The 27642-nt window shown below is 48.9% G+C and overlaps 4 protein-coding genes across 6 annotated transcripts; 1 reads left to right on the forward strand and 3 right to left on the reverse strand.

Annotated features, from left to right (window-relative positions):
* Positions 1 to 550: 550 nt before the first annotated feature.
* On the forward strand, positions 551 to 11812 carry mest (mesoderm specific transcript). The gene is given in 12 exon segments (XM_028954188.1): positions 551 to 665; positions 2256 to 2439; positions 2592 to 2671; positions 2757 to 2834; positions 2926 to 3062; positions 3143 to 3242; positions 3799 to 3849; positions 3851 to 3870; positions 3985 to 4086; positions 4337 to 4413; positions 4686 to 4749; positions 4847 to 11812. Coding segments are annotated over 12 exon segments (1032 nt in total). The 5' UTR covers positions 551 to 644; the 3' UTR covers positions 4965 to 11812.
* Positions 5154 to 13620, reverse strand: copg2 (COPI coat complex subunit gamma 2). 3 transcript variants are annotated; one of them, XM_028954187.1, is made up of 23 exons: positions 13481 to 13620; positions 11741 to 11793; positions 11578 to 11658; positions 11434 to 11505; positions 11254 to 11333; positions 11095 to 11170; positions 10909 to 11001; positions 10749 to 10835; positions 10506 to 10663; positions 10297 to 10430; positions 9437 to 9504; positions 9162 to 9350; positions 8788 to 8883; positions 7506 to 7749; positions 7276 to 7351; positions 7054 to 7157; positions 6844 to 6969; positions 6673 to 6741; positions 6195 to 6506; positions 5986 to 6083; positions 5756 to 5894; positions 5584 to 5682; positions 5276 to 5518 (listed from the first exon to the last, which is right to left on the reverse strand). In XM_028954187.1, exons 1-23 carry the CDS (start codon positions 13515 to 13517, stop codon positions 5388 to 5390), a joined length of 2622 nt encoding a protein of 873 aa, XP_028810020.1. In that variant the 5' UTR covers positions 13518 to 13620; the 3' UTR covers positions 5276 to 5387. The 3 variants fall into 3 exon arrangements, with proteins under 3 accessions (XP_028810018.1, XP_028810020.1, XP_028810019.1); XM_028954185.1 differs by having other exon boundaries at positions 5154 to 5518; positions 5756 to 6083; XM_028954186.1 differs by having other exon boundaries at positions 5276 to 5682; positions 5756 to 6083.
* Positions 13621 to 15387: 1767 nt separating this feature from the next.
* On the reverse strand, positions 15388 to 16628 carry ucn3l (urocortin 3, like). Its single transcript, XM_028954360.1, has 2 exons — positions 16271 to 16628; positions 15388 to 16193 (listed from the first exon to the last, which is right to left on the reverse strand). The coding sequence occupies exon 2, from the start codon at positions 16176 to 16178 to the stop codon at positions 15735 to 15737; it is 444 nt and encodes a 147-aa protein (XP_028810193.1). The 5' UTR covers positions 16179 to 16193; positions 16271 to 16628; the 3' UTR covers positions 15388 to 15734.
* A 339-nt stretch (positions 16629 to 16967) lies between these two features.
* Positions 16968 to 27357, reverse strand: LOC114765175 (collagen alpha-1(XXV) chain-like). Its single transcript, XM_028955263.1, has 30 exons — positions 27313 to 27357; positions 27199 to 27234; positions 26662 to 27099; positions 25094 to 25129; positions 24765 to 24791; positions 24622 to 24681; positions 24370 to 24495; positions 24173 to 24244; positions 24045 to 24080; positions 23903 to 23962; positions 23787 to 23831; positions 23575 to 23610; positions 23182 to 23217; positions 23040 to 23096; positions 22890 to 22961; positions 22480 to 22551; positions 22366 to 22401; positions 22200 to 22280; positions 22064 to 22117; positions 21913 to 21966; positions 21774 to 21836; positions 21538 to 21600; positions 20424 to 20540; positions 19829 to 19906; positions 19699 to 19752; positions 19563 to 19611; positions 19053 to 19241; positions 17626 to 17688; positions 17255 to 17428; positions 16968 to 17165 (listed from the first exon to the last, which is right to left on the reverse strand). The coding sequence occupies exons 1-30, from the start codon at positions 27355 to 27357 to the stop codon at positions 17149 to 17151; spliced, it is 2346 nt and encodes a 781-aa protein (XP_028811096.1). The 3' UTR covers positions 16968 to 17148.
* Positions 27358 to 27642: the final 285 nt, after the last annotated feature.

The raw sequence follows: 27642 nt of genomic DNA on the forward strand, positions 1-27642 counted from the left end.
GCTGCTGTTCTGTCCTCTACTCTGGACTCAAAGTGAAGAATCGAGGGACTCGATGATGGTTAGTCAGAAACAATTTGCTTCCCTTGTTGCCATGAAATGTGCAACCAGCGAGAGTGGCTGGTAGTAGCCTGGTTGGTGAGATACTTGCCTGAGGAACAGAAGGCTGTAAAGACCCATGTTCGAACGCCACTAATTACCATTGTCCCGCTGAGCAGGACACTTAACCCTGAGCGTCTCCAGGCGGACTGTCCCTGTAAATACTGGTTGTACGGCGCTCTGGATGAGGGCGTCTGGTAAATGCTGTAAATGTAAGAATGCCCTCTTGACCCTGCAGTAAGATCCATGTAGAAGGTGCCCGAGTTCCTCACAATGGAGGACAGGAGTCCATTCAAGCACCGGCAGGTGGCGCCGCTGAACAATCGAACCTCGATCCATCGCTTTCTTTTCATTTCGTAATTCATTACACGTGGTTCCTAATCGGTCCGAAACGTCGAACAGGTAACGGTGTGTCGGCGGTCGGGATCTCGGCTCTCGCGATACTTGGTCCCCCCCGCCCGTGGACATGCGCAGTTCCGCGCTCCGTAAACCGCGTTGCTCCGCGGCCGCCGGCGGGACGCGTCGCTCCGACTCCGGGCCCGGCTGTCATGACCCGGTGCGACTCGGCGGTGAGTCTCCCCCACTCGCACCCGCGTTTTACACCCTCCCTCGGCCGCTCCGGGTTCATATTATCACGTCACGGGGGGGTCAAAGGTCCAGACAGACCGGGGTTCCTGCTGTGACGGTTCCGATCCGGTCTCGGTCACGACCTGAGCGACCCGAATATGATCGAGAATATTCGGAATAACTTTTCAACCCGCCCCCCCCTCCCCGACAGGGATTATCCTGGAAATCACTAATGCTGCCTCTGCTGACGTTATAACGCTTCACGAAGCCAGCAGGCCCGTCTGAAAAGTGGATTTGTGTCCCGTGTATGAGACGTTGGTGGTAAGACTGTTCTAGAAACCAGAGGAGCAGAAAGTCCCTGGAGAAGTTTGTATTACAGGAGGGGCGGAGGGGTCACGTTATTCCACGTTATTCCACGTTATTCCACGTTTCATCATGGAAGAGGAATATCATCTTCTTCCTCTGTCGGCTGCTCCCATTACATTTACATTTACGGCATTTGGCAGACGCCCTTATCCAGAGCGACTTACAACGTGCTTTCATGTTACCATCAATGAAGAGATCAATTCCGGTTCACTAGGACCCCAACTATGAATACAATCTTTTTATTCACTCTGTTGTAAATTCTGTACACAAAGTTCGACAAGAAGAAAATTACAATTTAATCTAAAAATTCTCTAAAGAGGAAGGTCTTGAGCTGTCGTTTGAAGGTGCTCAGTGACTGAGCTGTTCTGACCTCGAGGGGAAGTTCGTTCCACCACCGAGGGGCCAAGATGGAGAAGAGTCTAGATGAGCGTCTTCCTTTTACCTTCAGAGATGGAGGGACCAGGCGAGCAGTACTGGAGGCTCGGAGTATACGAGGTGCAGTGTGAGGTGTAATAAGGGCTGTGAGGTAGGATGGTGCTACTCCATGTTTGTCTTTGTAGTCCAGCATCAGTATTTAGAACCTGATGCGTGCAGCTACTGGGAGCCAGTGGAGGGAACGTAGTAGAGGGGCGTTGTAGAGAACTTGGGAAGGTTGAAGATCAGTCGTGCTGCTGCATTTTGTATTAGTTGTAGAGGTCGGATGGTACATAGTGGTAGACCAGCTAGAAGGTTGGCAACCCATTAGGGGTTGCCACGGCGCATCATCTGGTCTGGACAATCCGACCCAGCGTTTACCCAGACGTGGGACACCTGTGTGTCACCTGCGTCCCCAGTGGCTGGGTTATGGAAGAGAAGAGGTCACCGCTAACCATCACTCATGGTGGCCATGGTGGCCTAGCGGTTAAAGAAGCGGCCCCGTAACCAGAAGGTTGCCGGTACGAATCCTGAGCCGCCGAGGTGCCACTGAGCGACGCACCGTCCCCACACGCACCCCGGGCGCCTGTCATGGCCGCCCACTGCTCACCAAGAGTGACGGTTAAATGCAGAGGACACATTTCACCGTGTCACCGTGTGCTGTGCTGCTGTGTATCGCATTGACAATCGCTTCACTTTTCACACCAGCGGTGGTCACGTTGTATAAAAGTGTGATTGTCACACGTGAGATGACCCTGCTGGGCCCCAGTCAGGCGGGCGTGGTTCTCATGCTGCTGGCCCCTGCTCTGTAGGGCGAGGACCGCGGCTCTCTCCGCGGCGCCATGAGGGAGTGGTGGCTTCACGTGGGCCTGATCTGCGTCCCGCTGCTCGCCGTGTACCTGCACGTCCCGCCGCCGCGACTGTCGCCGGCGCTGCACGGCTGGCACTCCGCCGGCGGCTCCTTCGCCTTCCGCGGGAGCAGCGTCTTCTACCGAGGTGACTGGCCCCAGGTCCCCAGGGGCCCCCCGCTGGACCTCCTCTCAACCAACATGTTCTGTTACCAGCTTCACCAGCGTCTAACTAGAAGCCAACGTGTGTGTGTGTGTGTGTGTGTGTGTGTGTGTGGTTGTGTGTGTGTGTTACTGTAGAGTCCTTCGGCGCAGTGGGCAGCTCTGACGTCGTGATCCTTTTACACGGCTTCCCCACGTCCAGTTACGACTGGAACAAAGTGAGTTTTTAACATTCAGTCACCTGCAGCGCTGGATCCAGAAGGAGTAAAAACCCCAGAACGTTCTTCTTCTCCTGCTGTGTAGATCTGGGAGCCTCTGAATCAGCGTTTTAACCGGGTCGTCGCCCTGGACTTCCTGGGCTTCGGCTTCAGCGACAAGCCGGTAAGTAGAGGAGGTTCTGTGGACGAGGTTCTGGAACCGGGCGGGGCGAGGTTTGATCCCGGGTGGGTTCCTGCGTTCTCCCCTGCTGCAGAGGCCCCACCGGTACTCCATCTTCGAACAGGCCAGTGTGGTGGAGGCGCTGGTGGCCCACCTGGGCCTGTCGGACCACCGGGTCAACATCCTGTCCCACGACTACGGAGACACGGTGGCACTGGAGCTGCTGTACAGGTGAGGAGAGGCGAAGGTGCCGCTGACCATTTCTGGAACATCTGAGCTGGTCACTTAATCAATAATCAATTAACACGCAGGAGTGACCAGAAGAGGAGCGGTCACCTGACCATCAACAGCCTCTGCCTGTCAAACGGAGGAATCTTCCCAGAAACACATTATCCCCGACTTTTACAGAAGGTGAACACACACACACACACACACACACACCACACACAAACACACATGCACCACACACACACACACACACACACGCACACATGCACACACATGCACACACATGCACCACACACATGCACACACATGCACCACACACACGCACACACACACACACACACACATGCACCACACACACACACACACACACACACACAATGTACACACGCACGCACACACACACACACACACCACACACAAACACACATGCACACACATGCACCACACACACACACACACACACAATGTACACACGCACGCACACACACACACACACACACACACACCACGTGGTACATAGTAGGAGCCTTAGTGTGTAACCCGGCCGATTGTGAACCAGAAGACCCAGGTTCAAACCCCACTTACTACCATCGTGTCCCTGAGCAAGACACTTAACCCTGAGTGTCTCCGGGGGGGGACTGTCCCTGTAACTACTGATGAACCACTATGATGTTGGTAAAACAGACAGCACAGATCCAGAACCTGCAGACGTTCTAGCAGGAATCCTTTCTGCCCGCAGGTGCTGAAGGACTCGTCCTTCCTGTCCCCACTGCTGACGCGCCTCATCAACTTTCCCGCTCTTCTCCAGAGGGTCAGTGTCTGAACCGCCGCTGGCCACTCGTCCTGAGGTGGGGTGGGTGGGTGGGGCTTGGAGACTCTGTGGTGTAAAACAGGGCGTGGCACTGATTGTGCTGATGGTTGTCAGGATCGGGGAAGTGTTTGGTCCCCACACCCAGCCCACGGACGCGGAGCACTGGGACATGTGGACCGGCGTGCGCTTTAACGACGGGAACCTCGTCATGGACAGGTACAGGACCGGGGAGGGTCTCTGGGGTGCTAGTAGCCTAGTGGGTAACACACTCGCCTATGAACCAGGAGACCCAGGTTCAAATCCCCCTTACTACCATTGTGTCCCTGAGCAGGACACTTAACCCTGAGTGTCTCCGGGGGGGGGGACTGTCCCTGTAACTACTGATTGTAAGTCGCTCTGGATAAGGACGTCTGGTAAATGCTGTAAATGTCCCCGATTGGCTCCTGACGTCGTCTTCTCTCCTCAGCATCCTGCAGTACATCAACCAGCGTCTGGAACACCGGGAGCGTTGGGTGGGAGCCCTGACCTCCACACAGGTGCCCTGTGAGTTACTGAAGCGTGGTGTGTGTGTGTGTGTGCGTTACTTAGGGCTGAGGTCTCAACGGGCGGAGCTCTGGGTGGCAGGGCAGGGCATGGCCCATGTTCTCCATCTTTACAACTTCCCGGCTGAGTCATTGAGGCTAATCTGCCTAATCCAGCGTAATTCTCACCGACCTGGAGCTGCACACTAAAACCTTCTCATACGTACAGCCTGAGCCATGAGGACCAGATGTTCTTCTGAGATGTTTTTTTTTTTTATTTATTAATTTATAAAGTGCACTTGATCTATGGACCACTGGACCCTGTCAACCCACATCCTCAGTTTCTTCATCTGTACCAGTGAGTTATGTGTATACATATATATTTTTTTTTACTTTTGAGCCATCCTGATGTAGTGGAGGAAACCAGAAGATGCTCTTCTGAACGTTTCACGCAGGGCGGTGGTGCGGAGGTCCACGGTGTCTGTTCTGGACGAACACATCAGCCACTACCCCCAGCTGGAAGACCCCACCGGCTTCCTCAACGCGTATCTCAACTTCATCAACTCGTTTTAAACGTCCACAACAAACCATCTCACCTGAAAGGAGATGTGCTTCCAGCCCCCAGGAGAATTAGTTTTTCTACAGCCATGAAGAACCGAGAGACCTGTACAGTGTTCATTACGACAGAGGAGAACGTTCTGTATACAAAGATCTTTAAGGGGCAAAATCTTTTATTAAAAAAAAAAAAAAAAAAAAAATGAGTGAGTTTATGGTTACATTTTTATTCATAGTTTTATTTGACAAGCAACACAGGATTGAGAACGTAGAAGCAGAAGAGGAGCAGATTTACACACAATATGAAACATTAAACATTTTATAACTTGATCACGTCGGATGTGTGTGAACGTTGCTGTGTGCTAACAGACAGGAATAATAAAAAAAAAAAAAAAAAATGGAACCCGGGACGGGCGGAGCCAAGGTCCGCCGCTGGGCTCTTCAGCCCACGGAGGCCAGGATGACGTCCACCGCCGTCTCCTCGCTGCTCCGCACGGTCACCTGCATGGTGACCCCGTCCGCCAGCGCCAGCCGCGCCCGCAGCAGCACGTCGTGGCCCCCGCGGAACACGCCTGTGAAGAGGTCATAGGTCAGCGGATCGCTCCGAAAAGCCGCGCCGCGAGGCTGTGATACTGACCGGCGAGGAAGAGGACGTGGGAGTTCTTGTTCTCCGGGACTTTGTCGGAACGCTCGCACGGCTGCATCCCCAGGAAACTGACGATGTTGCTCACGGCCTCTGCGCGAAGAGGAGGAGACGTGGGTTAAAAACGCCTCTGGGCCAATCAGAGAGCAGCGTGCGGGGTATTTACCCTCCAGCGTCCGGACCGATGACAGCGCGAACGTCTCCTCCTTCTCGAACTCGTCGCCCACCTCCTCCCAGGCTGCTCCGAAGTTGGGCTTCAGGACCTTCTGTATGTGGTCGGCGACGGTCACCTCCAGGTCCTCCAGCTGGCAGGGAAAACGCCAGAGATGAGGACGCCACGTGCCGGCCAATCGGAAGAGCCGTTTCTGACGGGTCACCACAGGGGGAGATACGCACCACATACTCGTCATCGTAACCGTCATCATCAGGCTCGCCCGTGTTGGGGTCACAGTCCCGTACCAGGTACTTCATGGTGCAGCTGAACGTACAGGACACTACACAGAGAGAGAGAGAGAGAGAGAGAGAGCGAGCGAGGAGAGGAAAACATCCACGGCAGTTAAAGCAGAAAACGGCTCCAGAACGTAAATGAAAGCGATGAAACGTACCTGCGGTGGGGTCGTCGTCAGGGAGACGCACCAGGCTGTAGCAGGAGCCCGGCTGGCTGTAGGGCAGGCTGGGGGCGGGGACGTAGCGCGCCACCTCGTACGCCTCGGACGGCTCCATCTGCACCACCACCTTCTGCAGCAGCTGGTCGTTCAGGGTGTTGGTGCAGTCGAACTGGAACACCATGTGGTTGGAGAAGGTATGTTTGATGCAGCGCACCACGTACTCCGTCTCCGCCTCCGTCAGCTGCACCGGCTCCGACGACTTGAACAGGGGGCCCAGGCCCTGGAATTCTGGGATAGCGGCCAGTTGTTCTGCGGTGGGAAACAGTCAAATAAATATCTTTTCACGCTGGTGATTCATCTAACATTAACAAATGGTGATTTTTATCGTGGTTCCGCTCTGTCCCATGATACACTGGTGTTGTGCAGCATCCTGGGGAGAGTGGGTGGTTGCTATGGTAACCGGCGTGTGTCTGACCTTGGTAGATGTCCTGCCGGGACGGCGCCAGCTTCTCTGGTAGTTTGCTTGTAGCCACTGGAGCAATTTCTAGAGACAGAAGGTTTCAACACACACTAATCAGCCACTTTACTACCAGGAATTATGGGTCTTGTGCCATGAAAAGAGAATAAAGATGAATTACAGTCGTACCTGTCTTCTGTTCGGTGATGACTGCTGTTGCCAGGGGAACGGTCTTCATGTCGAATGGTTTCTCTGAAGGCTCCAGGGTGTACTGATGGAGAGATTTCTCCAGACCAGGAACCGACACAGAGAGACCTGGACAAGCGCAGTGACAAACGGCATAATCATCATCACCACCACCACCACCAACAGGAAGCATAAGCACCACCCCTCACTCACCGTTAAAGATGTAGGCGGCGTTCAGAGCCTTCTGTTTCTGCTGCAGAACGTTCATGTAGAAGGTCGCCCGATCACGGACCTCATCGTCGCTGTCCATCATGCATCTACACACACAACCCGCTTCGCTGTTACGTGGACATGCATTACATTTCAGTACCGTATCATTTTTAAATGGAGAATATGGAGATGAATAAAAGTAAAAGTGGCGAATCGCGAGTGCACCTCTGCATGAGCACCAACACGCTGGGCAGCAGGTCGTCGTTCTGGGCGCCAAATTTGGCCAGAGCGCTGACCGCCGCTGCGGGGGGGGAACAGAAACGGGAGTCTGGATTAAGGGCAGATCAGAAGCCCCGCCTCAACACTCAGGTCAAGGTGAGAGATCAGCAAGGACAACGGGCCCGGTGACCTCCGCTGGAGGAGATCCCGGGCGGACCGTGACCGGCGGGACGCACCGGCGCGCACGGCCTCGCTCTCCAGCACCACGCGGTTGAAGATGAAGCGGATGTATTTGGAGGGGGACGGGGTGCGCGGCCCCTCTTTGCCCAGCAGGTGCAGGATCTTGGTGGCCAGCACGGTGTGCTCGCAGTCTTCGATGAACTCGCACAGGTGGGCCAGACCCGTCTCCTTGCTCTCGGGGTTCTCCTCGATGATGCTGATGATGCAGTCCACAATGGCGCGCTTATACTCAAAGCCCCCCTGACAAACGCACAAACATGCAACGGTGAGGCATACGAGAGTGAGTGTGAGTGTGACTGAAACAAGGCGTAAATGCTGGTCATGTGACGATGACTCTAACGAAATACATCATGTAATTGTTGACTAATAAAAACGAGACAAAATGTGGTTTACAAAATAGAAACCATACTAAAATGTCCCTTCATTTTAATTCACATTAACAGCATTTATCCAGAGCGACTTATTTCTAGAGCGTCCTCACATTTTATTTGAAAGTTTTTCAGTGCAAGAAAAGCAACACTTCATCAAAGATGACTGTTCCAATACCAAGGATTCTTTCCTTTTCTTTTCCAATTCTTTCAACTGCTCTAGAATACGAAGTATTCTGGGTGACCTTTTTATTTTTTAATTGAATGCTGCATTGACATTATGTTGCACTTATTACATTCTTATTTTAAATTTTATTTTGTAAGTTTGAGTCAAGAGCATTAAACACGTATTGAAATGTTAAGACATTAATGTTAAGAATAATTGAGAATCGAATGAATTAGGGAAAAATGAATCATTAGCTGCACTGTAAAAAGAACTCACTAGATTAATTGTTTAATAACAAATGTTTGGGACAGCCCTAGTTATTTCCACTCATTTAATCACCTTATTATTATTATGCTGTTTCCTGATTATGTAAATTCCTCAATATAATTGTAATTACAATATTTCGTTGTCTAAAACTGGACTAAAATAGTCATGGATAATTCAGAATAAAATAAGACTAAAATGCTCAAGACTTTTTTTTTTTGTTGTTGACTGAAACTGGACTAGAATGAAAGGAGTCTGGACGTGACTAAAACAAAAAAAAAAATAAAATAAACAAAATTAAGACAGGCAGCCAGAAACAACTATATTGCAGAGGTTACCCCATGTCATGGGTGTTGGGTGTTTTTATGGGGGGAGTCGGGCGCTCAGCACCGGCGAATTAGAGAATTACCGTGATTTGGACAGATTACTGAACGATTAACATTTAACTGGACACACACACACACACACACACACACTCACGTCATCCCGTAGCATGTTGGACAGGAAGTTCATCATGACGCTGTGCTTTCTGGGGTACTTCTGACAGAGGGCACTGATGGCCTGGACCACCACCACCTACACAGCAGATGGGGGGAAAGTCATTCCACAGTTATTACAAAGGCATTCAGTTTGTAAAGAACTTGGCAATAACGAGAGTGGGTGGAGCTGTTCGTGTTGTGGCTTAGTTTTTTATCCTGCTGTTAATTCCTCATCATGACACAATTCCTGCTTATTCCTCGATGCCACGCGCCCACTAATCGGATTTTGGCGTCACTTTGCTACAGAAACACCACCTCCCTCAATCCCTGACCTGTTCTCACCCCACACGACAAACGTGGAAGCGGAATGGTCACCTTGAACTCGTCCGAGATCTCAGACACGAACGAGGAGATCTGCTTCATCAGGCGATCCACGCTGCTCTCGCTGCCCGTCTTCAGCAGGGTGGTGATGGCCAGCGTGGCGATGCTGCGGTTGGAGTCCGTGATCAGGTTCTCCAGGTCCAGGTTGCAGGCGGTCACCGCTGAGGGGTGTTTCATCGCCACCTGGTGGACACCAGCGACACGGCCGTTCTTAACGAGGAACACGGGAACGGGGGCGGGGCGGCAGCTCATATCAGCGTCCGGTTTACCTTGTTCAGCGTCCTGACCGCAGCGTAGCGCAGAGCAGCTTTGGGGGAGCTGCAGAAGAGCTGAAGAACTGAGGGTGGGAGAAGAGGAAGGTGTAGAAATGTCTCTTCTAATAGTATTTACCAGCAAATGATGAAATGATACACCATTTAACCAAATACAAGAACTTACTAGTAGCAAATTCATCTACTACTAACAGCATTGCAGAAATGTGCAAGGTGCTTTTCATCGACTATCCCCTATTTCTGTATCTGGAGTTTCTTTCGGAAATTCAGAATTACAGCCAATTTGATCCAGTCCCACAATGACATTTTCCCAGGACGCTCCGTTTCGGGGTCTGTAGCTTTAAACGCTAACGAGGAGGAGAGAGGCGGGACGAGGAGGAGAGAGGCCTATAGAAGTTGAGAGGGGCATTTAATTAATTTTCACATCCAAATCACAGAGCAACTGCAATGCTTTCGCACGTTTGGAAGGTCGGTCGAGATGTTTTAGGGGAGGGGTGGGAAATACTCTGGGTGGAAATAGCATGAGAAAGGGGAGGTAACCTTTCCCCTTATGACGTCACAAGGGGACAAATTCCAGATTGGACCGTCTGAGCTGCCGCTCTCTGAACGGTGAAGCAGAACAACCAAACCACTCTTTACACCCACCGCCATTTCTAGGCAAGGAGAACTCGTATTCATGTTAAATCATCTCACAAAGTCACATTTTCATAATAGGGGACCTTTAATGACCGACTGACACTCCCCTCACTGCCTCCATCTGGGCTGTAGGTTTGGGACCTACACACGTTCATCCCTAATTTCACTTCTTTCAGCTAGAAGGTGACGTGATGGTTGGAGTGTGTGGCGATGGTGCGTACCGGACACGGCTGGCGCCAGCTCCCTGGCGGTGCAGTTGGGCATGTGGACGATGGCAGAGGCAGCTTCATACACCACCATCTCATGCTTGTTCCTCAGGCAGCTCTCAATGAAGTCAAACAGGGGGCTGTCATGCCTAACACACAGACACATACGTCACGTGGTGCTCCCAGTGACACCTGTCCTCTGTCATGGCGGCGTGAGGACGTACCCCCCCTCCGTCTCCTCCAGCAGCTTGCTGGCAATGCGGATCAGCATGCAGTAGGCAAACGGGGACTTGAGACCGGACTTGGTGAACTTATTGAGCATCTTGGTGACAGCGAGACGGTCGTTCTTCCTCAGGTGGTAGAGCAGGCCGAGGGCGTGGTACTGCGGGGCAGAGAGGGGCGGAGTCATCATCCGACGAGGCGGCGGCAGGACGGCACCCCGGAGACTGGTCGAGGTCTCGACTCACCTGCACCATGATGTTATCGCTGGATGCCGCCTCCTGAGCCTCGTTCACCCACCGCTTCACCACGTCATAACTCATCTTCACCATGTGCTGCAGACAAACACCACCCTCAGACGACAAGACCCACAATGCACCATGGAGAGCTATCAAAAACACCACCCACCAGAGAGGAGACCAGGGCGGAGCTGGACACGCTGGGCACCTTGTCAACGATGGCCTGCTTCATGTACCTCTCGATGGCCTGCAGCATGGTGGTCTGGGTGGAGATGATGGTCCACAGACAGAATCAGGAAAAGTGAGCAGCGCTTCAGTAATAAACAGGTCAGAAGGTTCCAGAAAACTAACTCACATCAGTGATCCTGCACAGGGCGCGGATGGCGGGACCCCGGTAAACGTCCTCCTTTCCAGTCATGTCCTTGGTCAGACTGCAACGCACACGCACACTTACAATCAAACCGGGGCCTCGTCTTAGCAGCAGCGATTCGTTCTGCCGCGGAGACTCCCTGACCTGCTCGTCACGATGATGACGTCCTCAGAGATGTTGGCCATCTCCTTGATGGTCAGGTAGCACATCCTTCTCAGGGTTTGCTAGTGAGACAAAGTTGTTGATGGCATGAATATCAAATGTCGCCCGCACACAAGACTGAGAAATATCAGTTTTATAAAATGACGAGAACAGGGGACACACATCATTCGACTGGAAGAGTCGGGTCATGGCGAAGAAGGCCTCGGTGGCCTCGGTGGTTCCAAAGTGCTCGCCCTGAAACAGGCAGATGCAGCGTTATCACAACTTCTAACAGGCCAGATCAGGATTTACGATGAATCTGCCCACCTGGTTGAGCAGGTAGATTATTTTGGTGAGGATGTGGAGGCATCGCCGTGGGTTGATTGGGGTCTCGTTGAATATGCGAGCCTGGAATGAACCATTAAAGCGGTCAGACGCTGACAATAAACAGGTCTTACATGGAAGAATGCCGACTCGTGGATAAACGAACCTCCTGCAGCACGGCGCTCTTCTCCAGATGCTGAAACGGATTGGATCCGCTACCTAAAAAAAAAAAAAAAAACGGTCAAAACTCATGAAGCAGGTCCTCAGGTGAAGTTTGGGTGTCTCGCGTCAGCGTGCACCAGAGTAATGCTGATCTGTATTAGTCTCCTCATCCTCAAACGTGGAAGACTCGTCGGTAACGGTAGCAGCGAGTTCCGCATTCAACAGGCCTTCACAGAGCTCGTGAGCGCCACGATGACTGTGGCGGCCTGATCTACAGAGTACAGCGCCGCTCTGGCTCCGGAATGGAGGAAAAGCCGTTCTTTCTCTGAGTGACCAGAGATCTGCAACACGACATTATCGTCTTACCGGGACTTTAGAAAAAACATGCATACTTTGTTTGTATTGGTCAAATCAAAGTGTCCACACGGTGTACACAGTCTAAATAGTCCCATCAGGGCCGTGTGAAATGGGAGGTTTAATTCTGTAAAGAATACCGTCTTGAACAAAGACGTGACTGTAACGTCAGGGTTGGATTTTTTTTTCTCACACTCAGTATTGCTGTTCACTGTTTATATTTGAACAAAGATTTTGACATGCAACTGTTTATCTGAATTGATAAAAATATTGTTAATAGAAAGGTATTAGACATTAAAATAAATGATTGTTCTATACATCAGATTGTTTACAATTACAAATGTTATTTAATTTGAATGGGATCTTTGTGTTGTTCTCTTTCAAAGTGATTTCCGTGTAACCTTTTTCTACTATGCTGTGACTGAGTTGATAAAAACACTGGCATTTACTTATTCACTGTTGATTTGTATTACAGTAGAACAATATTGTCAGTTCAATTCTTTACCTTGTCACCGCAGTGAAATGACATTTTGTTCTGAAAAGCTACAACACAAAAAAAATAATTCTGCTCTTTGTAGCAAATCAAAGCATCCACACAGCGTACGAGACCTTACTCTTGTATTTGAAAACATCATGTGATCATGCACAAAATTTATGGCATGCTTTGTGATGCAGTGTGTGGGGACGGTGCTTTTGCTCAGTGGCACCTTGGCAGATCGGGATCCCCACTTACTACCATCACTGAACCCTGAGTGTCTCCGGGGGGACAGTCCCTGTAACTACTGACTACAAGTCGCTCTGGATAAGGGTGTCTGGTAAATTCCGTAAATGTGTATAGGACCGAATGTGTTTATGGTCACGTGTTCAGTACAGGATATTTATTGCTGCTTTACTCTACACCTGCCCCCAAAACCGAACACCCATCAGCAGAGCACTGCGCATGCGCCGATCACAATAACCCCCCCACTTCAGGTGTAATTTATTTCGCCAGGCTTGACGACGCCACCACGGCGCTGCAAACGTGTATGATTTTCATACACGTCACAGCGAGAGTTCCGTCATGTTATTCTGGTGAACATTGTAAAGAACGAGTACACACCGCGGGCCGAATTTACTATACTTTACTACCAGAAGTGAGACGTGAGAAGGCGGCTACAGCCGACATCCCCGCACGGCGGTAGATATAAAATAATAACCGAGGCGAGGAAACGTGAAGTACGGCGCACTTTAACACAAAACGTGATATTATTGTTACTTGCTGTACAGGATCGAGAGGCGAATAGAAATAAATTAAAATCCGCCAGCGGGCCCTCGACTTCCGAACAGAAGCTGCAGACGGCGGCCACACACAAACCCGCCACAAAACCTACACGGATACATATCAACTCACCAGACTCCTCGTCCTTTTTATCAAACTTCTTAATCATCGTGCGGGACGTTTCTGACGCCAGCTAGATACCAACTCCCGCACCTCCAACCCCGCTTCCACGTCGCCAGCTGCCCTGCAACCACTTCCGCCCTTGGCGACACGTCGGCGGAAATGACGCCATCGCGCTCCGCGTTCAGGTCAAACATTTATCATTTTCAATATATCATTTTTAATATATTAAATATAGTTTATATTTTAACGAATATTTTAAGAATACTCAAATTCCTTCCTCCATTTCACCATGGAGGTTCCGTACTCTTGTGTGCAGAGTTTTTCCGTGTGTGGCCGGTTAAAGTCCATCAAGACAAATTGTAATTTGGGGCTGAATAATAAATAAATGTAGTTGTTAACATTCGTCACTTGACACATATAATAAAACACATTCCTTCTTCTGGTCGTGAAATACGTTTTTATTTCTATTTCTATTTTCCACATGGTAGCGCTAGAGAGGCACAGATCGACGCAGTTCTGACTGAGCTGCTAATAATGAACCACGTTCTGTCATTTATATACTTATTTGTTTTTCATGAAGAATTATTTAGGCTTCTCTCCACAAGCTTTATACTGGGTGTGACTTCAGGCATCATGGAGTGCAACAAAATCTTTCTGAAGGTATGAGAGATGGAGTCCTAACTCTCACCTTTCTGAAGGTACGATAAATGGAGTCCTAACTCTCATCTTTCTGAAGGTACGAGAGATGGAGTCCTAACTCTCATCTTTCTGAAGGTACGAGAGATGGAGTCCTAACTCTCACCTTTCTGAAGGTACGATAAATGGAGTCCTAACTCTCATCTTTCTGAAGGTACAAGAGATGGAGTCCTAACTCTCATCTTTCTGAAGGTACGAGAGATGGAGTCCTAACTCTCACCTTTCTGAAGGTACGATAAATGGAGTCCTAACTCTCATCTTTCTGAAGGTACAAGAGATGGAGTCCTAACTCTCATCTTTCTGAAGGTACGAGAGATGGAGTCCTAACTCTCATCTTTCTGAAGGTACGAGAGATGGAGTCCTAACTCTCATCTTTCTGAAGGTACGAGAGATGGAGTCCTAACTCTCATCTTTCTGAAGGTACGAGAGATGGAGTCCCAGGATCTACCCCCACTACCCCCCACATACTACCATTGTGTCCCTGAGCAAGACACTCAACTCTGAGTGTCTCCAGGGGAACTGTCCCTGTGATTGTAAGGTGAGCTGGATAAATGCTGTAAATGTAAAATGTAAATGTTCTGTATATAATATCGTAAAAAAATCAGAACTTCTACAAACAATATAAAAACAATCATTATTAATGTTATTACTGTGAGAAGGAGCTCTGTCGCAACATCTTTCATTCATGACTGTTCAGATTCGGTGCTGCAGTTTACTATTACTAGTTGCTATTACGACTTGATTAGTTTCAGATGACGTGTAAAGTAGCGGACAATACATATAATTATGATATGTGTTATTGTCTGAATTATTAATTATCACTCAGCAGGTACAGGAGTATAAGGAAGTGTCACATGCTTCTGCAAAACCATTTACTTTTACAGCATTTACCAGACCCCCTTATCCAGAGTGACAGTCAGTAGTTACAGGGACAGTCCCCCCCTGGATTAGGGTTGCGTGTCCTGCTCAGGGACACGATGGTAGTAAGTGGGGTTCTGGTTCATAGGCAAGTGTGTTACTACCACCTGGCTAGTGCCACCCTACACCCAACATTTCCTAAGAAATGTTTCAAACATGTTCTACTCGTAAAGGTTAGATTTATTACTAGTTATTCTGGAAATTAATAAAAACATTCAGTGTCCCCCTGCACCCGACCGGCAACTCGTAGTAAAGAATTTTTAAAAATTCAGATGGAGGAGACAGAAAACGGCAGAAGCGGCTGGAATTCATCTGCTTTTATTTATAAGAGGAAAAATAATCATTTGAGTATAAAAATATTTAACGATGCGCGTACGGTAATGAATATTCTACCACTCGGCGCCAGGGGTGGATAAAGGAACCAGAACACACATGACTCTTTCTCACGAACTCCTCTTCCACTCCTTCTTTAATAACTCGTTTCGGTGCTCTGATTGGCCAGCGAATCTCTCCTGGCGCGCTGATCGGAGGGGTTCCGATCCGATGAAAACACAACCAGTCCAACATTATACAACATGAATACACAATTTAGCCGAGCTTTCGGAGTTAAAAGGGGAAAGTAAACAGGGGGAAAGTCCGCGCGTAAAGTTCACTTCCTCCGGCCGATCTGCGCCATGAGGCGCGCGTTGTGCGCAGCTTTGGCGCGCAGGCTCTGCGCCTTGGCGATGTCGAACAGGATGTTCATGATGTTGGTCGGGACGTCCAGCGACAGGGTCAGCTGGCTGCGCCGGTCGCTCTTCGCGCTGTTCCGGTACATTTTGCTGCGCAACTGCGTCCGGCTCAGGATCCGGTAGTCGGGTGCCGCGTACGCGCGCCTCTCGCGCGCCTCGCCGCTGGCCGGGGGCGCGCCGGGTCCGAACAGGAAGCCCGGGACGCCCAGGACGGAGCCGCCGGGCGGCTCGGCGCCCCGGGCGCCGGGCAGGAGGTCGGTGTCGCACAGGAGCTCCGCGTCGGCGTCGTGCGCTCGGAGGCACAGGCACGACGTGCGCGCACACAGGACCGCCAGCAGGAGCAGGACTCGGGTGGGGGGCATCGTGGGTCCCGCTGGCTGAAGGCACATTTTACATCTCAGTGTACTCGGCAGCGACGTTTATAATGCAAGAAGTCAGAGTAAAAGCCCCTTACCCGACTGCGTCCGGTGGTGGCCAGGGCGAGGGTAAAAGTGACAACGTCCCCCTCCTCGCGCGCCTCTTATCCGTCCGCCGGGGACGCGCTCCGTTCCGTCCAATTAGAGCGCCAGCGCACGCGTCACACCGCGACCTTATTGGTTCAGACCCAACGAGGAAAGACTCACGATGCCGTACCTGCTTCATGTATACGTGCCCCACAACTCGGGGACAGTGGGGGTCCCGGCGGGACAGCGGAGTGCAGGTAAGAGCACATGTGCATGTGTGAGGTCTGTGTCGGGTGATCTTGTGGTGTCCTGCCCGCTGATGGGACATATGCACCGGCGTGAGGCGCTGCTGGAGCCCAGCTGCTTATATAACCGAGGTGAGTGTCCCAGGACACCAGCATCTTAGAATAATCATCGTACAGTAATAATAATGAGAAGAATTTGACTGATATATTCTGTGATAAAAATGTTCCATAGAACGCTGGGCCTAGAACACAGACCAGCGCATTCACCAGACACCACAGAGGAGCAGAAACAGGAGAGGAGCCAGGATGGAGAGCCAAGCCCTGAGTACACCGTGTGGGAGAGGTCACGATCGGCACACACACTCTCCTATGGGCGTGGCTAAGCACATCTTAAACACACCCACTCATGCACAGATGAAACGTACACCGAGAATATGGAATATGTCATGTTGTGGGTGGATTATTTTCAGCATCGGAACAGCAGTAGTGCAAAAAAAAAAAAAAAAAAAACATTATTTCATAAATTAAATGTAAGAAAAAAAACTACAATCATATCACATCACAAAATCTACAGTATCTTACAATAATACCAACTGGATAATACAGTATTTCACGAGTCCCAGTTATTGCATTTTCTTCCATTTTCAGGAGAATCCAGGATCTGTGGGAGATTCAGTAATGAGACCGATTAGGGACCGGGGAGGTATGGGTGGAGGGTAGATGGGGTTTTCTAGATGCTTCACCCTTTACCTCTCGCATTCTGGACACACCGCGCCCAGCAGTCCTGCCTGCTGGCGAATCGGTTCCGCGTTCCCCCACAGCCGCCATAGACGAAGGGCCGGCACGCCCCTGAGTGCAGGTGGTAGTACCACAGCAGGACGTAGTCGGCACAGTGGCCCTCGGACATGGGCTCTCTGCAGGCGTCTGAGGGCCAACAGCATGTCAGAATTTGGCAGATGACATCATTTCTCATATGGGCTCCATCATGATCAGGCTGCGCTGATGTCACCCTCTGCCAATCAGTGGCCACCAGAAATGATAAGCTCGCTCTCCTCACTTCCTCTCTAATTATACATGTGAGAGGACGAGTAAGACAGAGATGTGGATGAACTGCATTTTACCTGATGAAGGAATGAAGATGTGCCGCTTCTCCCTCAGTCTCCGCCTCTCCTGTCCATTACTGTCTGTAAGATGAAGCAGCAGAGGAACCAGTTAAATTGGGCTCAGCTCAGCCTGTCCATCAGCAGCCTCCTCACTAATAAACGGCAACTGCCGATCTGCTGCATCTACGTATCAGTTCACACATTTATTCTTACGCAACGCGTTTCATTCGTTCTTCTACAAGCGATGCTGACAGTTCAGCCACAGTTCACTACCAACTCACAGCTCACAACCAGTTTACTACCAATTCAATACCAGTTCACTACCAACTCACAGCTCACAACCAGTTTACCACCAATTCAATACCAGTTCACTAACAACTCACAGCTCACTACCAGTTTACTACCAATTCAATACCAGTTCACTACCAACTCACAACCAGTTTACTACCAATTCAATACCAGTTTACTACCAATTCAATACCAGTTCACTACCAACTCACAGCTCACAACCAATTTACTACCAATTCAATACCAGTTCACTACCAACTCACAGCTCACAACCAGTTTACCACCAATTCAATACCAGTTCACTAACAACTCACAGCTCACTACCAGTTTACTACCAATTCAATACCAGTTCACTACCAACTCACAACCAGTTTACTACCAATTCAATACCAGTTCACTACCAACTCACAGCTCACAACCAATTTACTACCAATTCAATACCAGTTCACTACCAACTCACAACCAGTTTACTACCAATTCAATACCAGTTCACTACCAACTCACAGCTCACAACCAGTTTACTACCAATTCAATACCAGTTCACTACCAACTCACAGCTCACAACCAGTTTACTACCAATTCAATACCAGTTCACTACCAACTCACAGGTCACTACTACATCACTACCAGTTTACTACCAGTTCACTACCACATAACTAACAAATTACAGCTCATTACCAGTTTACCACCAGTTTACTACCACATCATTACCAGCTCATCAGGATGGTAGTAGCCTAGTGGGTAACACACTCGCCTATGAACCAGAAGACCCAGGTTCAAATCCAGCTTACTACCATTGTGTCCCTGAGCAGGACACTGAACCCTGAGTGTCTCCAGGGGGGGACTGTCCCTGTAACTACTGATTGTAAGTCGCTCTGGAAAAGGGCGTCTGGTAAATGCCGTAAATGTAAATGTGCTACTGGAGAAAAGGTGAAAAGTTTCTGTAATTACATTGTAGTTTGAATTAACCATTACAGCATTTTCATGTTGCATTTCCTTTGTGAGTGTAAAACAAGGTTACACCACCTCAAATCTTGGGGAAAATTAGTGAAAGTGTTATTTAGGGCCATATTTTATCATCAGTGTGATGTGTGACCAAATCCTACTAATCTCAGACATCAACAGTGACCTATTGTTCTACATGGTCTTGCCATCACCTGGTGTGGGTGTGGAAAGCTGCTCTTTGGTGTGGTTGGACGCGGATGTAGTTCCAATGGTTGTGGAGGTAGGACTGGCTGCCTTCTCCTCCCTGGTCTGACTGGGTGTGGTCATTGTGGGTAATGACTCCTCTTCTCCCTGCACTGCTGTTGGGCCTTCGGTCTGAAGCACCAACAGGAAATCCTTCCCTGTTCCGAAACAGAGTCCATTAAATACAGTCAATTTGAACTAATTTTTTAGTAAATGTTATTCTGCGTCTTCTGCAGTAAAGCCTTCATTAAGCTTGTGTGCTTCATTAAAGCATTATGTTTAATGGCCACCGTTCCTCCAGCTCCATGTTTGTGAATGGCCGTCACTGTTTCTGTTCCACGCTGAGGAACACAACAGATGGTGCTTCTCGTGGAGAAACCCTGGCACATCGGCAGGGGCTCTGGAACAGATACTCCGAGGCGGGCATGTACACACACACACACACACACACACACACACACAGATCTTAAATGACTTACCACACTGTCCTACAACCTCCTGCATTACAAACTCTTTCACTTCTTCCACCTCAGAGCCAGACAGAAAAAAAAGAGACGACAGGTGACGTCATGTGAACAGAAGTCATAAACGGCTCAGGTGGGACGGTGAACGTACCGACAGCCCCGGTTCCCCTTTCTGTCCTTTCTGCCCCTCAGCCCCCAGCTCCCCCTGCAGCAAACAGACGGCGATCAAACCAGAGCTCCCGCTGTCAGACGGCGGAACTCATAATTTACTATGGACTTACATTCTTTCCGCTCGGCCCTGGTGTCCCCGCCGGCCCTGGACGACAGGCCTTCCCCCGACCCCGGCGTCCCCTCTCACCCTACACACACCAGAGGAGTGAAATCAGCCCACGTCTTCATCGGTCGATAGCAAGGCGGTCAGTTATGCGCGCGAAACTGCGTTTCATTTTCATGAAGACATGAAGCCATGAAGAGCAAACATGATATCCGTGGGTAAACAGTAAATACAGTCTGAAAAGTATCTGTGATGCAATCACTCTCGAACGACTTTTATCCGTCAATTATCCCGCGGTACACGATGAATTCATCTATAAATACTCGGCACCGCGTCCTCCCTTCAGTCTCCCACAGACAATTAGCATTAAACCGCACTCCGTTTCAATCAACATCAAGAGAGGCCTAATTGGGCCTAAAAGGGGATATTTGCATGCCACGTTGCTGGAGTTTGAGACTCCCATCTTGTTAGAAATAGCTCTGTTAATGAAGACTTCCTCCTCCCCCACAGCTGCTATAGATAGGAGAAGTTTAACTCGCTGCTCCTCGTCTCGCTGCCACCGCGGCCGTGACGTCAGACTGTGTGTTGGTAAGGTTATTGACCTTTCGACCCGCGTCCCCTTTAGCTCCGACCGGGCCGGGTTTTCCTGGTGCTCCTGATGCTCCCGACAGTCCAGGCGATCCTTTAAACCCCGGAAATCCAGGAAATCCAGCAGATCCCTGGATTTAACCAGCGAATGACAGCATAGGGAACATGGGTGAGGGTTTTAGCGTTCGATATTGTTTAACAGTGCAGATATCAATATTGATAACGAATGCACACATCGTCCTTTTTTTTTTTTTCAGACAACGCCTTTTTTAAAATTATTATTTTTTATTTTGTCTTGTCTGTCTCTGAATACCAATACATTTAAACACAGCCAGAAGTCCCAGGTTCAAACTTCACTTACTAATGAGTGTCTCCCGGGGGACTGTCCCTGTAAGGACTGATTATAAGTCGCTCTGGATAAGGGCGTCCGGTAAATGCTGTAAATGTTATAGACGTGGGATAGGCGTCATGGCGGCGTGCACGGACACAGCGCTCGGTGCTCTTTGTTGTGTAGAGTGTGTGTATGCATTACTAATGTGCTAGTATAACTTTTTCCTACAACTTGTTGAGTTGGCAGCATCTACAGCCGATAGGAACTGTCTAAGTTATCAACGAGCAGCAGGTGCAATATGACGTCTGTGGTTATGGATCATTTATATGCTTATTTTATTTGCACTGGACACTTGCATATTAAAATTGTTGTACAATGTCTCATTGCTGGAATGACAATAAAGATACAAAAAAGAAAGTGAGAATTTTGAATTGCACATAACAATCACAGGCACACATGCGATCATAATTAAAATGTTTTAATCATTGTCCAGCATTAATATTAACATTTATGTAATTTACCAGACGCCCTTATCCACAGCGACTTACACCCAGTAGTTCCACGGACAGTCCCCCCCTGGAGACACTCAGGGTTAAGTGTCTTGCTCAGGGACGCATTGGTAGTAAGTAATCTTAGTGGTTGAACCTGGGACTTTGTGCATAGGCAGGTGTGTTACCCACTAGGCTACTACCACGGTAATATTTTAAATGCAAAGATTTAACTTTAGATGGAATCATTAAGAGTTGTTGGAATGTCAAGGTTAGAATTAAGTGCTAGAGACCTGTTCAGACACGCACCTTGTCTCCTTTATGGCCTGGAGCTCCCTGGTTCCCATTCAGACCAGCATCTCCTTTGTCACCCTGGAGATGAGCAGCAGTTCTGAGAACTTACTGAGTTTGAGGCACGCCCACTATCTGTACTGTTGAGTGATTAATTCCTCTTTCCAACCCACGGGTCATATTAATTAACAAAGTGATGTGATTGGAACAAAATGTGTGGGATGTGTTCATTCTGTACCTCCGGAGCGACTCACCTTCCGCCCAGGAAGTCCGCTGAGGCCTGGATTTCCAGGCGACCCTGGTGACCCTGCAGCGCCCTGTTAATGAAGCGCAAGTTTAAAGTGCCCTGTGTAGAGGACTGTTACTTTATGAAATATGATCCGTGTCTCTCACACGTTCGCCATCCACGCCTGGGGTCCCGATACGTCCAGGAAATCCTCGGTAACCCTGAACAGCCACAGGTACCTTAGTTACTGAAACGTCTACAAAATGGCCATGCTGCTGATGGTGCAACCAAACTAGTAATATAAAAGTCACGTGTGACCTTTTCTCCTTTCTCCGCTGTGGCTCCTGGCAGACCAGGATCTCCTCTTCCTCCCTGAGAACAAGTGCGAGATGAGATAAAAGCAAACAGCCTGCAACGGCTTTAATTCTGAAAGAGAAAGAACTGAAGCCATCACCTGGTCCCCTTTCTGCCCCTGCACCCCCCTGTCACCCTTCTCTCCTTTGGCTCCATCTGCACCATGGTTTCCATGGCGACCCTGCAACAGGACAAGCGAGGCTCTTCACGATGAAGCATCTTTGGGGTCGCAGAACTTTTTTTTTTTTATTTAAGGCCCCACTCACCACTTCACCGTTGACCCCAGGCTCCCCGGGGTCACCCTGAAAACAAGTGGGTGGGACTCATTGTCTGTGTTTTATATCATTACACAAAGGGAACACTGAACTGGGGATTCGAACCTTCTGGCCCACTAGTCCTCGAGCTCCAAATGGTCCTACGGCCCCTTTCTTTCCCGTTTCTCCCTTCAGGCCCTGGTGAAGACACACGCCGTTCCTGAAATAATCCTGCATATTCCAGCTAATCAGACATCCCCATCTCCATTGGGGGCTAAGTGGGAAAGCACAAATTACTGCAAGATAGGGGCAATGAAATGAGTCTTGATGCATTGTGACATCCGTGTGAACGAGGCCTTAACACTCATCTCACCGACATATTTGAATACATAATGTGAAGTAAAAAAAGTAGAACAAAAAAGATGGGATGCATCAATAATCGAGGCCTCAGTAATCGAATCGTGAGACCAGTGAAGGTTCACATCTCTACTACAAAATGATGAACATCTTTAAATATTTGAATATAAAGACTTTACTTTCACTCCAGGTGGTCCATCTTCTCCCTTCTCCCCTTTATCTCCATCAAAGCCTGGAGGACCTCGTTCCCCCTGCAACACCAGATGCCTGGTTCATTCCGCGTCGGTATGAAGTCGAGTAAAGCGGGTCGGATTCGCTAGAGTGCTCACCGCCTGTCCTTTTAACCCTTTATACCCACGCGGTCCAGACACCGACAGAGGGGCTCCCTGTTCGCAGAGGTGACAGGTTTACATGTGCAGACATTCACCACTTTACCCCACATTCGTACGGATCTGCATCGTGCCTTTTCACCTTTTCTCCTCTGGTACCGGTCAGGCCTCGGTCGCCCTGTCAGAACAGTTTCAGTTTAATTTATTAATATTCATGTGGATGCGATGAAGTCAGACTGATTCAAAATCAAAAAGCCAAAGCCAATTGTAGCATTGCATGATGGGAAGGTGCCTGGACGCAGGTTTAAAGGCCCATCATCGTTAAACAGCTCAATACAGACAATGAGAGGGGCTTTGAGTGGCACAGCACAGCCCCGCCCCCCACCTGTCAAAGTCACCAGAAAGTCCTCCGCATCCACAGGAGGAAACTTCCCACACAGTCATTAAAATTTAAAGAGCCTCCAGTCCGGATCGACTACCCTGCCTTTCATTCAAAGCCCCAGCGCCTGGCCAGTGAGCGGCTGCATCACCATACCTTTTCGCCTTTTGTACCTGGGGATCCTTTGGGACCCTGTGGTAATGACAGGGGAAGGTAAACGTGCAGATCAGAGCACTTCCTCACAGCAGGGTATTAAAAATGAATGACTCAAGTCCAGATCAGTGTCTGAATAGAGAACTTGCTAAACCATCTTATGTAAAAACAGACGCCTGAAAGGAAGAGACAGACCCCCCCCACATCAGACCCACCAGGAGCCCAGTTGGTCCTCTGGATCCGGCTGCTCCCTTGGAGCCCTGAGAGGAGATTTAGAGAAATTTCCCATCAGAATACACCAGCGTTCCCATAACGATGGTGATGGTGTTACCTTTCGGCCTGAAAGTCCAGCCACGCCCCTTTCTCCAGGTTCCCCCAGGACTCTGTCGCCCTGATCACCAGAAGACAACGTTCTTTTTTATGCAATTTGAAATTTTAAGCTAACCAATAAATCAATGATCAGTACGTGTTACCTTTTCACCTTTAATGCCCGCTGATCCTGGTGGACCCTACAGCAGAAAATGACTTAATTATTTAACACACTTACATGCACATACTCACACACACACACACACACACAAACACACACTGGCAACCTCACCGGTTGACCTTGAGGCCCAGGTGGACCTGCTGACCCCGGTGACCCGTTTTTTCCTCGTGTTCCCTTCTCCCCCTGAACAGTGGGATGAATGTTCGTTGCTGGATCATCATCATCCTCCTCATCATTATCATTTTATACTGATAAAACAGACAAGGAACATCAATGCAACATTGTAATGTGATGTGATGTCAACTCACTGCTCTTCCAGGCTCTCCTGGGTCTCCAGGAAACCCTCTCTGACCAGGAAACCCTGGTATTCCTGGGTTACCACGGATACCCTGGATACCCTGTGCTCCTGGGGGTCCGGGCTCTCCTGGCTCCCCCTGCACAGTAAAATGTTTTCATCCTCACCAGAATCCATCTTTAGTGTACATCATAACGACAGGTGAACTTTTATATTGAAATGCAGCATCTGTGCATCTTATGCATCACTGGAGATCTTCTCCCACCTTCTGCCCAGGTGGACCAGCCTGCCCGACTGGGCCGCGGTACCCGACGCCCGGTTCTCCCTGCCAACATCAGCACACAGGTCCTCCATCACCGCAGGATTAAATAATCATTATGTATTCTGATTATCATCTGGAAAATGTACCTTCTGTCCCTTCTCACCAAGTTCACCCTGAATGGAGATACAAGGGAACAAAACATTTGGAGTCTAAATATTCTCAAGGTCATTGATAACAGCATCAGAAATGCAGAATTCATAACTTCCTGATTAAAGCCATTTGTCGTGTAGTGTAAAAATAGAACTGTGGAGGACATCAAAGTTAACTCCAAATGAACAAGGAGTTGTAGATGAGTGGGAGTGATTATATACTGAATTTTCTTCAAATTTGCTAACCTTAACAGATGGAATCCATTTGTAAAAGTACACTGCAGATCAGAATGAAATGCTGAACATGAAAGTGATCGAAGTCTCACCTTGGGTCCAGGCTGCCCGTTTTCACCAGGAGCTCCCTTAGAAACACCCAAACACAGAAAAATAAATGGAAAATCTCAAACATGAACTGGATTTAAATCCGTGCAACTCCTGTACACCACTGGGGCTGTTGCCGGTTCCCAATCCACCAAGGTGCCACTGAGCAAAGCACCGTCCCCACACACTGCTCCCTGGGTGCCGGTCATGGCTGCCCACTGCTCACGAGGGGGCATGGTCACCCCTAAACACAGCCCCTTAAACGCTTGTTTTACCCACAACCTGCCTAAATGACCTGGTTCTACAAGCTGCCCACATGACCTAGAGTAAAACTGACAGGTGACCTCTGACCTTTATACAGTAAAACAGAGACAGCTGACCTTTGCACTTTATACAGTAAAACAGACAGGTCATCTCTCACTTTTATACACTTAAACTGAGACAAGTGACCTTTGACCTTTATACAGTAAAACTGAGACAGGTCACCTCTCACCTTTATACAGTAAAACTGAGACAGGTCACCTCTCAGCTTTATAGAGTTAAACTGAGACTGGTGAAGTCTCACCTTTATACAGATAAGCTGAGACAAGTGACCTTTGACCTTTATACAGTAAAACTGAGACAGGTCACCTCTCAGCTTTATAGAGTTAAACTGATACTGGTGAAGTCTCACCTTTATACAGATAAGCTGAGACAAGTGACCTTTGACCTTTATACAGTAAAACTGAGACAGGTCACCTCTCAGCTTTATAGAGTTCAACTGAGACTGGTGAAGTCTCACCTTTATACAGATAAGCTGAGACAAGTGACCTTTGATCTTTATACAGTAAAACTGAGACAGGTCACTTCTCACCTTTATACAGTAAAACTGAGACAGGTCACCCCTCAGCTTTATAGAGTTAAACTGAGACTGGTGAAGTCTCACCTTTATACAGAAAAACTGAGACAAGTGACCTTTGACCTTTATACAGTAAAACTGAGACAGGTCACCTCTCACCTTTATACAGTTAAACTGAGACAGGTCACCTCTCACCTTTATACAGTTAAACTGAGACAAGTCACCTCTCACCTTTATACAGTTAAACTGAGACAAGTGACCTTTGACCTTTATACAGTAAAACTGAGACAGGTCACCTCTCACCTTTATACAGTTAAACTGAGACAGGTCACCTCTCACCTTTATACAGTTAAACTGAGACAAGTCACCTCTCACCTTTATACAGTTAAACTGAGACAAGTGACCTTTGACCTTTATACAGTAAAACTGAGACAGGTCACCTCTCACCTTTATACAGTTAAACTGAGACAAGCGACCTTTGAACTTTATATAGTAAAACTGAGACAGGTCACCTCTCAGCTTCATAGAGTAAAATTGAGACTGGTGACGTCTCACCTTTATACAGTTAAATTGAGACAAGTGACTTTTGACCTTTGTACAGTAAAACTGAGACTGGTGACGTCTCACCTTTATACAGTTAAACTGAGACAAGTGACCTTTGACCTTTATATAGTAAAACTGAGACAGGTCACCTCTCAGCTTCATAGAGTAAAATTGAGACTGGTGACGTCTCACCTTTATACAGTATAACTGAGACAGTTGAAGTCTGACATCCATCTCTCCGTCCAGCTCCCCCGTCCTCAGCTTGTCAATTATCTCCTGTCTCTTCCTCTCCCATTCCTCCCGACTCTCCCTCTCCAACTCAGACTCCACCTCCTCCTCCTCCCCCTCCAACCTGTCTGTGTGACTATAATAGTCCAGCCCTGACTGTCCTCCCTCTCTGTCTGTCTCTGTCTCCTTGTCCGGGTTCAGGTCGTCTTCAGGATCAGGCTCAGTTCCGGAGTTGTAATCTGTTTCAGTCTCTGGGTCGACTTCCTCCTCTCCTCCTCGCTCACTGTCTCCCACCTCATCACTATAACCTGTCGCTGTGTCTTCCTGCCTGTCTTCTGGTGATCTGTCTATCTCTCTGGTGTCCAGCTCAGGATCTGGGTTGTGATTGGCTGGTTTCTTTTCCTGATGCAGGATGAAAGACAGGAAAAGGCCAGGTGAAGCTGGAACCGTGGTGGACCATCACACACATTAAAATCCAGATTGATCACATTTACAACTCACATTCTGCTTCTTCCTCCCTTTAGCACCAGAGCGGGACTTTAAAAAAGAAGATGCACAGGTGATTCTAATGCTTCCCAGCAGACGTCATTTCATTTTATTCCCATTTTATTTTACTTTGTGTTTGTGTCCCGCCTTGTAGCGATTCTTCCCGCCCGGCATTCCTGGCATAGAACCCTGAGTGAGGAACAGTGAAAAGAACCGGGATCTCAGTGGTGAACCCATGCCACGCTGCAGTGTTTTCTGTTGTGGGTGAGACAGGTGTACCGTGACATCCCGCCAGGGGGCGCTCCTCTTCATTCTGCTCCTGGGCGGGGCTACACCAGGGCTGGGTGGAGTCTCCTGAGGTTCATTGTCTGATTTCTGCACCAGTTTAAGGTGAGGTGCAGATTAAGAACACTTGATGTATGTGTGTGTGTGTGTGTGTGTGTGATGAAATGTTATAAA

The sequence above is a fragment of the Denticeps clupeoides genome, chromosome 15, assembly GCF_900700375.1.
Source record: "Denticeps clupeoides chromosome 15, fDenClu1.1, whole genome shotgun sequence".
Lineage (NCBI taxonomy): Eukaryota > Metazoa > Chordata > Actinopteri > Clupeiformes > Denticipitidae > Denticeps > Denticeps clupeoides.

Excerpts from the sequence above, each read along its gene's own strand:
- copg2 (XM_028954185.1), bottom strand. The coding sequence starts at position 13,517 with ATGATTAAGAAGTTTGATAAAAAGGACGAGGAGTCTG. Across the intron at positions 11,506-11,577 it reads TAATCTACCTGCTCAACCAG|GGCGAGCACTTTGGAACCAC; the intron begins GTGGGCAGATTC and ends TGCCTGTTTCAG. Across the intron at positions 6,084-6,194 it reads TGACGACGACCCCACCGCAG|TGTCCTGTACGTTCAGCTGC; the intron begins GTACGTTTCATC and ends CTCTCTGTGTAG.
- ucn3l (XM_028954360.1), bottom strand. The coding sequence starts at position 16,178 with ATGCCCCCCACCCGAGTCCTGCTCCTGCTGGCGGTCCTGTGTGCGCGC.
- LOC114765175 (XM_028955263.1), bottom strand. The coding sequence starts at position 27,357 with ATGCCGGGCGGGAAGAATCGCTACAAGGCGGGACACAAACACAAA. Across the intron at positions 22,552-22,889 it reads ATGGACCACCTGGAGTGAAA|GGCCTGAAGGGAGAAACGGG; the intron begins GTAAAGTCTTTA and ends TGTCTTCACCAG. Across the intron at positions 19,907-20,423 it reads AAGGGGACGCGGGTCGAAAG|GGTGAGAGGGGACGCCGGGG; the intron begins GTCAATAACCTT and ends TGGTGTGTGTAG.